The 13232-nt window shown below is 34.4% G+C and overlaps 1 protein-coding gene across 1 annotated transcript in view; it reads right to left on the reverse strand.

Moving 5' to 3' along the window:
• ASCC3 (activating signal cointegrator 1 complex subunit 3) overlaps positions 1 to 13232 on the reverse strand; it is a 281127-nt gene that overhangs the window by 60921 nt on the left and 206974 nt on the right. Inside the window, exons 25-30 of the mRNA XM_037390923.1 lie at positions 11837 to 12057; positions 10352 to 10437; positions 8689 to 8855; positions 8411 to 8556; positions 8182 to 8302; positions 6032 to 6174 (exon numbers count right to left, since the gene is read on the reverse strand). Of these exons, the coding sequence (XP_037246820.1) occupies positions 6032 to 6174; positions 8182 to 8302; positions 8411 to 8556; positions 8689 to 8855; positions 10352 to 10437; positions 11837 to 12057 (884 nt within the window). The remainder of the gene's footprint in view (positions 1 to 6031; positions 6175 to 8181; positions 8303 to 8410; positions 8557 to 8688; positions 8856 to 10351; positions 10438 to 11836; positions 12058 to 13232) is intronic.

The following is a 13232-nucleotide window of genomic DNA, read 5'->3' on the forward strand; positions in this document are numbered from 1 at the left end:
GCTGGCTCCAAAAGAAAGGAGGAGACCAGATTGGACAAGAATGAGCTAACAGATTGTGCAGCCCAATTCTGTCCCTTTGAGTGTGATATATTGTTTCAAGATGCTAAAAACCCATACTTTCTCAAAGCATATCTGTTGTGCTGGTTTTCCCATTTTCACAGAATCCTCATTATTAGTACTCTCTACTCTTTTCAAAGCACGTCAGACTCAGACCATATGCCACTGAATAATGCTTATCAATTGTCTAAAATGCCCAATAGAAGAAAGATGTGCCAAACAAAAGAATCGTGAAAGTTATGAAGTCTTTTACAAAAATAATTACATATTTCACATCTGCTACAGATGTTAAGTGTAATAAAAACATCTCCTTGTTATAACTAAATGTTAATTTTTTATGACACACTTTTGTGTCATAAAAACAACATCTTGTAGAAGGAAGTTGAACTACTATAATGAGTGAAACACTTAGAAATCATTCTTGGGTACCCTCCTGATCTTCGAAGGCAGAAAAAAAAGTCATCTTACAAAATTATTTTTGATGAAGAGTTGACTTGTACTCCAGAACTCTCCCACACAAAACAAGATGCCTAAATTTCTCAAAAAAGATTATTCAAGAAACATTTGAAAATACAGTTTAAACAATTGAGATATATTATTGAAACATATATATTTAAGGCTAAAAATCTCATCTAAAAGACAGCAATATACCTATTCATGACATAGACCAGATTCTTCTATTCCTGTTTTATAGCACAACATTACCTCAGAACATTAACATGGAGATAACAGGTTATTTGATTTAAAGGTTAGAGAAGGAAAAGTCATCTTTTGTCTTTCCAACAATTCTTGGGATTTTTTTTTTTTTAGCAATGCAAACCAGAACTATACAGTAAAATTTAATTCACTTTCATACATATGTCTATGCATATTTCCACACAGTGTATGAACACATATACAAATCCATAATTAGCGCACACATGTTTATACACTCACATAACTAAAATCACAGAATCTGTATGGGCCTGATTCATTCTTTTGGAGTCAACGAATGCCCTTCATTCAAATGCCTTTGAATTCAGTGGAAGCTGGCTATTTCTGGTATGGATGCTATTGAATATTACAGAAAGTATCTTTATGCTAAAGGATTTTAGTTATTTCTAGAGGTTTCATAAAGAACAGTCTTAACAAGATGCAGATGGTAAAATGATGCACAAAGCAGAATGCAAAAATCATTGCGGTTAAAGTTAAAACTGTGTACATGGGTACATTTCTTATCCATCCTTGAACTGTAAGTATATAAAAAAAATCCAAGTATCTGGCCAGGGAATAAATTTCTTAAAAAAACCCCCAAGAAACCCAAATAAGATAACACCCTGCTTGCTTGCTGGTAAGGACAGCATTCTAATTTCAAACAATAAACAATAAACACTACTTTGTAGTTTTGTTTTAGCTTAAAAACAATAAGCAGTAAAAACATTAGAGAAAAATAAACTGAAAAATAAATAAACTGATTCTAATAAATTATGTTGTAAAAAGACTGCAACATCTGCTGCCAGAACAGACATAGATGCAATTTTTGAAAGAAAAGGACTTGTTCCTCTTTAGGCAGCTCCTAACGCAGAACCGTAGAAGCGATCTTACCCCAGCTTAACACCACAAACCAGTGGCACTGGCTGTTTCCAAAAGGATAATCTGAGATATTGTCCCTTTCAAGAAGATAAGTAATGGGTCACACGCTTGAATGTGACAGTCCTGGCTAACAGCTCCAAATTAGAATATTAGCTAGAAACTGTATATTTAAAAATCATCTCACGATGATACAAAAAAGCAGGGTAAGCATAAGGTTTTATTTTTTCATTGCCACATTGGCATCAATGAACAAGAAAAAGAAATGAAGAATTACTCAATTTACAGGGGCAGTCTTCTTGAGGTGCACTGCCTATTCACATTTCTGTCACAATGCACCTGTGCCTCCTAAGTGTAAGTGGGATGATCACTACAAAGTGATGTCTACTGAAGTGTCCTTGGAACAACTGCAAATGGCAAGGAGGGCAGCTCCAGCTGCTTCTTCACTCTTTGGTAAAAATAAACTGTGTTGGGACTGCAAATCGAAAAAGGGATAGAGAGCTCATTTTGGAATGCGTATGGACAATGCACTTTACAGAAAAAGAAAAAGCTTCACTTCTAAGGCTCTAGAGATAGGTAACTATTCTTTCAAGAGACTGCCCACTCAATCTACTTTGGGCAAACTGTGGCAGTCTTGCTTAAATCCTGAAAAACATCTGCACGTGCTATCCATAGCAATTGGCAAATGCAGAGATGAGTTTTGAAGTATCAGCCACAAATCTCAGTAAGTAGGGTATTTCAACATCACTGGAGGCTTTCTTGCTCAGACTAAACTAGACATGAGGTATTTGAGTGGACATTTCCTCACAAAAAACATGTACATAGCCTGAAAATTAGTTGGATAGAATATGTTGTACAGATCTAACTATTGTGCAACAACAGTTCCGGTAGAACTGGAAAACTTATCTGTACTAGAAACAGCAGTTTTCATCAAGTACTGTTCAGTCTTATGAAGACTGACTGCTCTCTCAACTCTCAGTACCCTTCAGCTTTCTGAATACTGCAGGAACATGGGTATGAGCAGGAAACTACATCAGAGATAAAATTCAAGGAAAGCATCCAGGAAGAGCCATCTCCAAAAACAAATGGAGCTGCCTGTAATATATATTTTCAGTAGATGGATGCAGGACAAAATTCCTTCTTGACTATAATTCAGTTGCACCTGCTAGGCAACTGACTCCTTTGAAGGAAAGAACATTTTGCATGATTCCTCCATGATCCAGGTATGCTGTTGTCTGCTTTGGTGGCAATGGTTGAAGGGCTGTTTTTGTACATCATTTATACAAATAGATATTCCAGAAGATTCATACAAGTTCACGTTCTTTGAAATATGATTGTTTGAAATATTGACTGAATCTGGGACTTGGAGCTGGGTGGCAGAGATGGGGATGGATTTGCCCAGTATCTGAGAGTACTGTGAAAAGAAGTAGTGTGGTTTTGTGAACGGAACCCTTGTGAACCATCCAAATGAGAGCATGGCTTGGCACTACCACTACAGGGAGAATCTGTACGCAGAAGAGGAGAGAAGCTCAGATGATGGCATAGCTGATAAACAAGTAACAAATATCAGTGTTGGTCTCTCCCCCTTTCCAATCCCCGTCCCACAAGGCCTGAATCTCTCTGTTACCATCACAGAAAAGCTGACATGTAGGGTAACAGAGAAAACTCACTTTTAATGGCTCTAAGAATCTGTCTACCTCAATAGCAGTCTTCCAGGTATTATTATAGATTGCATTGTTTACAGCATTTTAAGAAGGTTTATGAAGTCTACACACTGGGAAGCTAACACAAACATAGACCAACATTTGGCTATCATGTAGAAAAACCAATTACACCATTAAACAAAACTAAGCAATGAGTTCTCAAAGGATTCTTATGTCAGTCAAAATTAGTATCATACAAATAAGGCTGAATGAAGAAAAATGCCAAGGCCTGTTGTAAAGCTTGTAAATGTTGTATACAACCACTTATGAAAAATGTCTTATATCTCAACATACTTCACAATTAACAATTACAAGTATTTTGAAAATAAAGTAATTTGTCTGTAAGTTCCCCTAAAGGAACACTGGTTGGCAAAAAAACAAACGTGAAAAATTGACAGGCAACAAAAATTGTTGTTTAAGGGCAACAACAATTTATGTCTTCTAACTAGTCCATTTTTATACCACATGGAATTGAGAAGCACTTGAAATATTGGGCCAAGTGTTTAAGACAGGGAATAGCTACTATAAAGTAAGCATCACTATTTCTACTTCTAATGCTTAAAAATGCTATAGCAATATGGAGAGAATTTTGTATAATTCACCCAGTTGAAGCCTGAGTTTAATATATCTTGAAGTCAGACTTTTTAAATAAAATAAAATTATTATGGATAAAGAATTAAGCAGCACATATGCTACGTATGTAGCACTACTATAGCTTTGTCCTTTGCTTCAATGTTGAATGAAACTCAGGCTAATCATGCTTATTTAAAACACAAAACTACAAACCTGTCCCATAAATATCAACTTGAAATTGCAGGTACTTCAAACACAACTGTGTTCTGCATAATAGGGGTAAGATATAACAATTTAGGACTTAATCCTGTCCTTTACACTTATGTAGTAAGAACTGAGTAACTTGGTAGGTATCTTATGCTCCAAACATTTGGCTTATTAATTCAAATACAAATCATATGCAAATATTATTAAACTAATAAATGCAAAGTCTGCTTGTCCTTGTTGGCTCCTCTTTCAAAACCTTCACAGGTTTATTCTGAAACATATGAAATTCAAAGACTCTTAATTGAAAACCCTTTTCCAGCAAATGAAGAAGCTTCAGTTACAGTTCTTTTCAGGACAGTAGTGGCTCACAGGACATGAGGAAGCTATTTATATTAATGCAAGTAATTTAGGGCAAGCTGGATGTTGCATATTCTAGTTGTAGGTGAGATTACTACAGCCAACTAGCACAAGGTGCTAGAGTACTCTACTATGCGGTAATATTTTTGATATGAAATGTTTCTGTTATGCTCAAGAAAACATTAAATACAGGTTACACAGTTAGAAAAGCAGCATCAAATTGAGACATGCTTTAGTACTCGTAGTTTATCAGCCAAGACATCCATTTTCTCTTTTAAAATCCATCTAAGAGAGCAAGGATACAGATGTTATGCTTTATTGCAGGAAAATCACACTTTAGTTTTTTGCAAAGAGCAAACAAACCCCCAAAAACTCATCTAGAAAGCTACACTTTTTGGCATATAATTTTTGGTATAAAATGGTATAACTATTCATACAACTGTTGATATAGAAATACTCATATGATATTCAATTTGGATCTTTTATGTATGAGTCACGTATTTTGATGCATTTTGGCCCTATATTATCACAGAAATTCCTATGCACAAGATTTGCAACCACTAGAAAAAGCTAACTTCCAAAATCTATGAAATCTGAGTATAAACCAAAAAACCAGTTTTGAGGCAATAATACACTATAATCAGGACCATTAGTCCAGAAGGAAATACACAATTCTGTATTCAGAGCAGGTGCTGAACTGAGTGCAGTAAATAAAATCTAGTATACATTTTGAAGAATGCAGATAAAAGAGAATATTGAATGGTTGTTTATTATTTGACCATCATTCATATTTTGCAATAAATGAAAGAAGGATTTTTTTGAGAAACAATACAAGAAAATGTAATTAAAATTATATTGCTTGAAAAAGAATAAAAAGTTAAACATTTACTCCAGCATTGCTTAACATCTGAGTGTTTGACTTTGTAATCTTTATGTTCTTACAACAAAGATATTGGCAGAAGGTATCCTATTTTTTTAAATAACATTTGATTTATTTCATTGATATGCAAGACTGAACCATTCCTAAAGGGTTGGTTCTGCTGTGTATCTATCTATATATATGTATGAATATAGATGGATAGACACATGTATATACATACGTACATATACACACAGATACATATATGCATATACATAACTCTCTACACAGAGTTACCTTATGAGAAGGATGCTTTTGCTCCTAAAACACTGAAAAAGATTTAGTTTAAATTCCAGCTGTAAACTTCGGAGAACACTAGTCTTCTTTCTTATATTCTTTGTCTTATCCTTGTATCAAAGACTTGTACCATGTGATACATGTTGTCTGGGACAAGTGAACCAGCATTAATAATAGATAGCAGAAAAAACAAAGATAAAAGAGTTGTATTTAAAGTTCAGATCTTGAAAAGATGCTTATATAGTCTTAATGCTGACACCAGTTTTAATATATACTGAAGTTTAGCATATGCATAGCAGTTTCAAGATCTACCCTCAAATGACTCTTTTGTTCTAGATGTATTTTCTTTTCAAAAATACATCAATAAAATAGAAGGAAAGCACAAATAATACAGGTAAAATCATTCTACCTCTCCTTCATCCATCTTCAGCCATTGTTTGGGATCGTCCTCAGTGGCTAGGAAAGCTATCAGATCTAAGGCAGTAAGCCTTGTCTGACGTCTGGATGACACAAAAATAAGGACAGGCTTGGCTGGAGAATGACTCCGAATTGCTGTTGAGGAAAACAGAAATTGAGAATTAGGCCCTTTAATGACAAAAATTAGAGTTTCTCTTTGCAATACCTAGACAGCTGATACACCTCTTTACAGGTGATACACAGATATGTATGTTTGGTCTCTATTCTGCCAGATATAACGGAGATGAGCATATACCGTCTCTCTGAATCAAAGATCACATAACTACACTTAGTCAAGTCTGAATTCATTCGTTATGCTACCCCACCAATCATTTTAAGCTAATTAAGAGAATCAGTTAGGACACCCCCCCACCCCACCCGCCTAAACCACCATAAAATCTGGACAAGCTTTCTAGACTTCAAAGCTTGTGAATTTCTCTATCTCAGCCTAATAAGTATGTTATGTTTTTTCTACCCTGTTGGGATATGTTGTCAAGCTAAGTGCCATCAAGGTCCAAAACTTGCTTTCTGCCTGACCAAGAGTTTATGCCACACTGCATAAACTCATGTCTGCCTGCAAAGGATCACTTCAATCTACCACAAACAGAAAAGGTGAAAAAGGTAGAAAGTGACTTTGCAATAGCTGCTGTGAAAGTGGGCATTATGGTACAAAAGGACTTTGTTTCTGTTGTTTACTAATTAGTCTGATATATTTAAATCTATTTGTTTTAGGACTTTTTAAAAAAGCATTTTCTTGTTCAGCCCATGTTTGAGAAGTTTCAGGTTGCAGCGAAATTTTTATGGTCTCAGGAATAAGTATTGCCATGAAAATGCTAAAATAACCTTGACTATATCATGTCAAACAAGCAGGGAAAAAAGCCCTCAATAAATCATATGTCTACAGATTTTTCTAACATCAACAAGCACTAGAAGTACAAACAGGTGTACATAGAATTTTAAATACTCTCTCTACATCTCTCACAAATCCATTTGTGTATTTTCTCATGTAATTCTCATTCTAGCAATTAAAATTATGTATTGATTTCTGAAAACTATTTCATACTATCCACCGTCACATATTGTTCCCCAGTTTATGAATACTACCCCGCATGTGCTCCTGCATATACAGACACTATGCAGTTCTGAAATTATTGAAATAGAATAATTCATGTGTATTTATACCTTACAACTATATATCCCAATATATCTATACATTTTAAAAGCCCAGCATCTAATGGATTTTTGTTGCTACAGGAACAGGTGTGGCAGAACAGCCCAAGACAGATTTATTGTTCATTAGTGTTTTTGTACAATGCTCTTGTGGAGGTGTAAATAATCTGAGCTGTCAAGATTGGTCTCTAGTCCACAATCAATACTTTGCTTCTGTCATAAGGCTAATTAAAGCAGCTAAAAAGTCACCTCACAAATGTCACCTCACAATCAACAGCAGTTCACATTACAAAATTTATTTTGGAGGTTATTTTTAATTGATACAATAAATATTCCTTATGTAACCAAAACAAAACATGTTCAAATAAAATATGAGTTTTTCTTAAATCTATCCTGCTTGCCAGCTTTGTTAAGAATAAAAAATTGAAAACAGAAGCATATCTGGATGCACTACAAATTCTGAATTTTATGGTTATTGCTTTGAAACTAGAATTATAGGAGGTTAGCCTGACTTGCAACTTCTGTTCACAATTTTTTTAATGCTTACATACAGTGGGTCCATATGAAAATACCTCAGCAGATTAATAATATGAATGGTTTTATTACTTTCTAAATTTCAAATATTTTTACACAAATATTTCTGTATGGTGTCAAACACTAAGAGAAAACACATTTTATTTCCCCTTCATTAGCACTAATTTTATTCTTCTGTTCTAAATACACTACATTCCTCTGTTATATGTTGCATTTGTGGCACGCTTTATGTTTCAGACAAATAGCTTCGGGCCATTAGCGGAGCAGATTCCCCCTATACATGCCAAGAGTACATACAGTAACACATGTTGTAAATGTGCTGCAAATGAACTGTGTAAAGCGCTCAGTCTTTTTTTCTTTCACAGAAAGAAGGAAAAGGTCTAGAAGCTTGTTGCTTACCCTGAAATGCAGGTTTGTTCATGCTAGCCATGCGAGGACAGTAATGCTGTCCAGGGAAGCCCTGAATGTGCACCTCCAGAGGAACGGGGCGTACCGATGGTCGGAAGTTGAACAGACCCATCTACAAGAAAATATTTTTTTCAAGTTTAACCTTGAATTGTCTTATAAATTGTTATTTTGTTTTTCTGCAGCACAAATACACATCCATCTTCTGAAACATTTTTCATACCTGATTAATATTTAGCCAGTCAGCAAGGTCTCTAGCATTTGCTAAAGCAGTGGATAAACCAACTACTCTTACAGGCTTCTCTGTGTGAGATGAAATGAAGTTTGTCCGAGACACAATCACTTCCAATACTGGGCCTCTCTCATCCCCTAGTAAATGAAAAGTCCATTGAAAAACAGAAAAAAAGAAAAGGTTCAGATGTCAAAAAGTATATCCACATCATACGTACCAGCACACTTCAAATTTAGCAATGATTCTAATTAAAAACAAAACATGCTCACCTAGCAGATGGATCTCATCTATGATAAGAATGGAAACTTTCTGAACATAGCTTCTGTTCTGCCAGCTTCTGCTGACACCATCCCACTTCTCTGGGGTAGTAACAATCAGGTCAGCTTGGGCAATAGCTCTCATATCAGGAGTTACATCTCCCGTCAACTCTACAACCCTGTAATCAAGAAAGATGGTGGCTTGTCTTTACAAAGCTTTAGAACATCTCAGCATTCCAACACTAAGTCCTAAACATAAAGTGAAGAAACAAAATTAAATAAAGTAATTTTCTTTTTGGTCAAATACTTCTAACAAGATTTTCAAAACTGTTTTAAAGTAAATAAACCTGTGTATCTGTTTTCCTAGCAAATACCATATAAACACCAAACATAATTCCTTAGCAAAACCATATAAAAGGAAGACGATGAATACGAGTCCCTAACCATATAATATGGTTAATTTTTCAAAATGAAGATACTGTAAGAATATTAGTATGATATAATGTGAATCATAACATCCTGTCATAGCCAGGATAAAAGCTTTCTAGAAAGCTACCAAGTTGCTGCCTGCTGTTCTGTACAGATCTCTGGTTTGAATAACGAGGCTAGATTGCAGTATATCTGCATTTGTTGATGAAGTTCCATTAACACTGGAGCAGAAATTATGCTGAGGTAATTTTTTGGGAAGATTAGCAGAGTCTTTCCAGCTGTTTGCCTTACTGCCCTTTCAAGTTCTACCAACAACGTTTGAGATGAACCATCATTTCAGTCTGAATATAATGGATTTTTGACATTTCTGTGACACTTCTACATCCAGTTGGAATTCCTCATAATAGAATTCCTCAGCGTAATGTGTATCTTCTGTTCAAAATGCCAGTCACAAGTAATAGAGTAAATTTCAAAAGGAAACATTACTTGAAAATATTTTAAAGGTATGAGGCAAATAATTTATCCTCACAGGCCACTAAAATATATAAAAAAAATGTAATGTCACTGCTGGTAATAGGAATCTCACTGGCAATTTCATGTACACAGAGTAGCACCTCTTTCTATTGGAACCTGTGGTGTGCTTTGAGCTTTAACTTAGGAAAAAAGCTATATACAGGAAAGGAAAAGGCCCTAAATAATGCATCCCATGGATAATATTTTTAATTCAAGAAGGTATAGTTTTGGAAACTATCAACATGACTGATATACCTTATATGTTATAAAGTAATGGCTGAACTCCGGCACCTGAGAAGATCATCAAGAAATTAATGTTACCAAGGAATACTACATCTAATTTATATATGAAGGACAATATATGAATACTAGAATACAGTTCACGCAACTTTTATGAGTTCCTTATAGCTGAGGTTTCTAAAGAAAGCTTATTTTGGATTGCAATTTCAGTTTCCAAAGATATGCATTGAGAGAAATCTGATCTTCATATATGTTATACTGGCTAGTAATGAGAATGAAAGTAGCTGGGTGTATCTCTTTTTTAGGTTCGATTTTGCTATCACAACAATGACCATTGATAGCATTTTTTATTTTTTAAGTACTATAAATTTGAAGGATAGTATACAATCAAAACCTATCATGAAATACTCAGAAGTATTCTGTAGATTTTATTCATACTTGATGGGCTGTTCTTTTGCTTCTCATTTCTCTGATTAGGTAAGGAGAAACATACTTTTTACCAAGTTTTTCTTCAATCCTAACTTTCCAGTCCTCAATTCTTTCACGAACGAGTGCCTTTAAGGGCGCAATATACACTGCCTGCAAAAGAAAAGATGCAAAACCAGAGATTAAACAAGAAATCTTTATTAAGTGTACCTACAATGAAAAAAAAATATATTTAGTACTTGTGAGATTTGCAAATACTCATTGTCTATCAAATGATTAAGGCTCGAGTTCCTTAAACGACCTACAGCAGGATTATATTTAAAACAGGCTTAACACTTGAAAATACTGCTTTATTTCCTGAGCCATTAGCAAGCAAATGAATTAAAAAAAAAAAAAAAAGAGTAATTTCTTGAAAAGAAAGTATTTATCACAAAATTTAATATCAAAATCCATTTATATAAATAATGCCATTTATTGCCAGGACTATAAAATCTGCAAGCTAACATTCTAGAACAGAAATAATCTGAGTTTCCAGCAAGCAATATCTTACCTGATTTCTAGTTACGTCATTAAATTATTAAAACATTACCAATTAAATTAAAAAGCTGGTTATTTTAAGGAAATGTTACAGTATTTTCCTCAAAGATACCTGCTGTGCAGGGGGGAATACTTTGACAAGTAGAAACAATATTTATTTACAGATTTATGGTTACATATTCTGAAGCTTTTGAACATGAAGAAACTGCTACATGTAGAATCCACATAAATTCTTTAAAATGTATAGCCAGGTTTTCAGATTTATTAAAACCTAAAATATATATTCCTTTGAGAATTGGCTATTTTGTAAGTCTAATAGATAAGCTGAAAATGTACGAGTGTCTTGTTTATGTCAATTGGACTAACAAATTACATGAAGATATTGAGATTTCAAAGATGAATAAGGGATTTATGCACATGATTTCTGTTAATTTCAAAGGTTATTCTTTGGTTATATCCCACAGTCTGATACAAATATCTTTTCCAAAGGCTTTTAAGCTAAAATGTGGCTATGACAAGATGGTTAAGTCAAGTTACACATATATATTCACTTTGAAAACAAAACCTCAAAAGCTGAGTTGTTCAGCTTTTAGGGAGTTTCAGAAACAAAACACAGGGGCAAGGTGGAACAGAAACTTGACTTGTAGTAATTAATTGCAACTTATTTGTTTAAAAAAGAGACAGACTGGGCTAGCTGTATTCACATGGAAGGGAACTAACAGCCACAAAACACTACTGCTAGTAGAAGGAGATTAAAGCAGGAAATGCAGGTAAGTACAGAAAAGGAAATCCAGCATCCCTGTATGTCATGTTTTTAGACTTAACTCTAGCTGTACAGTGATTAATATGTAAAGTTGAAATAAAAACATAATGTACATAATGCAGTACCATTTTGTATCTAGACAGGTATAAACTGGAGAAAGCAAAATTCAGTTTCCCATAGCCTTTTTCTAGGCTTTTGTATTGCTGAAAACACTCCTACATGAATTCATTATAGCAAACTTATTTTACAAACCTTTGATGTGGGATACTTGTTAAAAACTCTAAAGATGGCTAATTCAGCTGCAACAGTTTTTCCAGAACCTGTAGGTGCTCCAAGAAGAACATTACAGTCTGTGTGATAAAGTGTATGAAATATCTGGGTCTGGATAGGGTTGAAATGTGTGAATTTGTATAGGACTTCATATTCCCGATGTCCCAAGGCTGTGATAGGCAAAGGCTGAAGATCCAGAAGCTCTGAAAATACAAAATAATCATAACTGCATGATAACAGATATCATGACATAACATAGTTTATTATGAAGATAAAGATATTAACCAGTACTTTAGTGGAAAACAACATTCATTGGAAATTGTTTTACTTAATATTTCATATGACACACAGTCCACATTTGGGTCATTGTTAACTTCGATGAGGAATAATGAAAAGTTCATTTTATAGCTCTGAAGTATTTCTGCAAGTACTGTAGTTAGTATTCTGATAGCTGTGAACCAGCCATTTGCATAAATTAATCTTTCTTTTAAAGTTGTTTCCTTTTTACCCAGTTGTAGTAAGTTCTAAACCCACTGCATTAGATTATATGTATGTCCAGCTTCTTATGATAATAGAATGCGGAGTTGGAGAACAGCAGTCTGTAAATTTCAGACTGAAGGAGAAAAAAAAAAAAATCTATTTGAGAAGGAAGGATTCTTTGGAGTTTCGACGTTGATGGAGTAATACAATTCAGATGAATTCAACTCAGTTTTGCATCTAATCCCTTAAACATGTAATTCAAGACAATCTTAACAAGTAAACAAACAGCCTTTCAATCTATGATTCTCAATATATCTTCAGGGCATCTGCTACCCAAACAATTAGAGATTGTGGAATTTAGAAGATGATATATATAACCAGATTGGATTTGGAATCCTACCAAATTAAGGAGACTGCAGTGATTCTGCTATGCAGATGCTTGCTTTGAAGTGTGGTGGTTGGGTTTTTTTTTTTTTTGTTTTGTTTTGGGTTGGATTTTTTTTGTGGCTGGAGCTCTCATTGTCATTTTGGGGTGCTTCACATTAAGGTATGATATGGGAGTCATAAAATCTACTGAGGCAATGATGCCTAATATTCTTCACATGCCTTTCACTGATACCTTATGGCTGTTTTATCATTCCCACTGAAACTATGATTTCTTGGGCTCTGTTGAGGAGAAAGAAGTTTTTTTTGCTTAGCAGGGCCTCTATGTACTTCATTGTTGAGTGGGAACCAGATGGGAATTGAAATCAATTACCATAAATCCTAGAGGCTCCATAACTGGTGATGTGTAAATATCTTTCTGTTTCTTCTGAATAGTAGTCAGTGATCAGTCAATTAGATAAAAAGGTTACACATGCTTTTCCAGACAGCATAGGTACAGTATAACAATAGCTAA

Source organism: Falco rusticolus, chromosome 6 (assembly GCF_015220075.1).
Source record: "Falco rusticolus isolate bFalRus1 chromosome 6, bFalRus1.pri, whole genome shotgun sequence".
NCBI classification, from domain to species: Eukaryota; Metazoa; Chordata; class Aves; order Falconiformes; family Falconidae; genus Falco; species Falco rusticolus.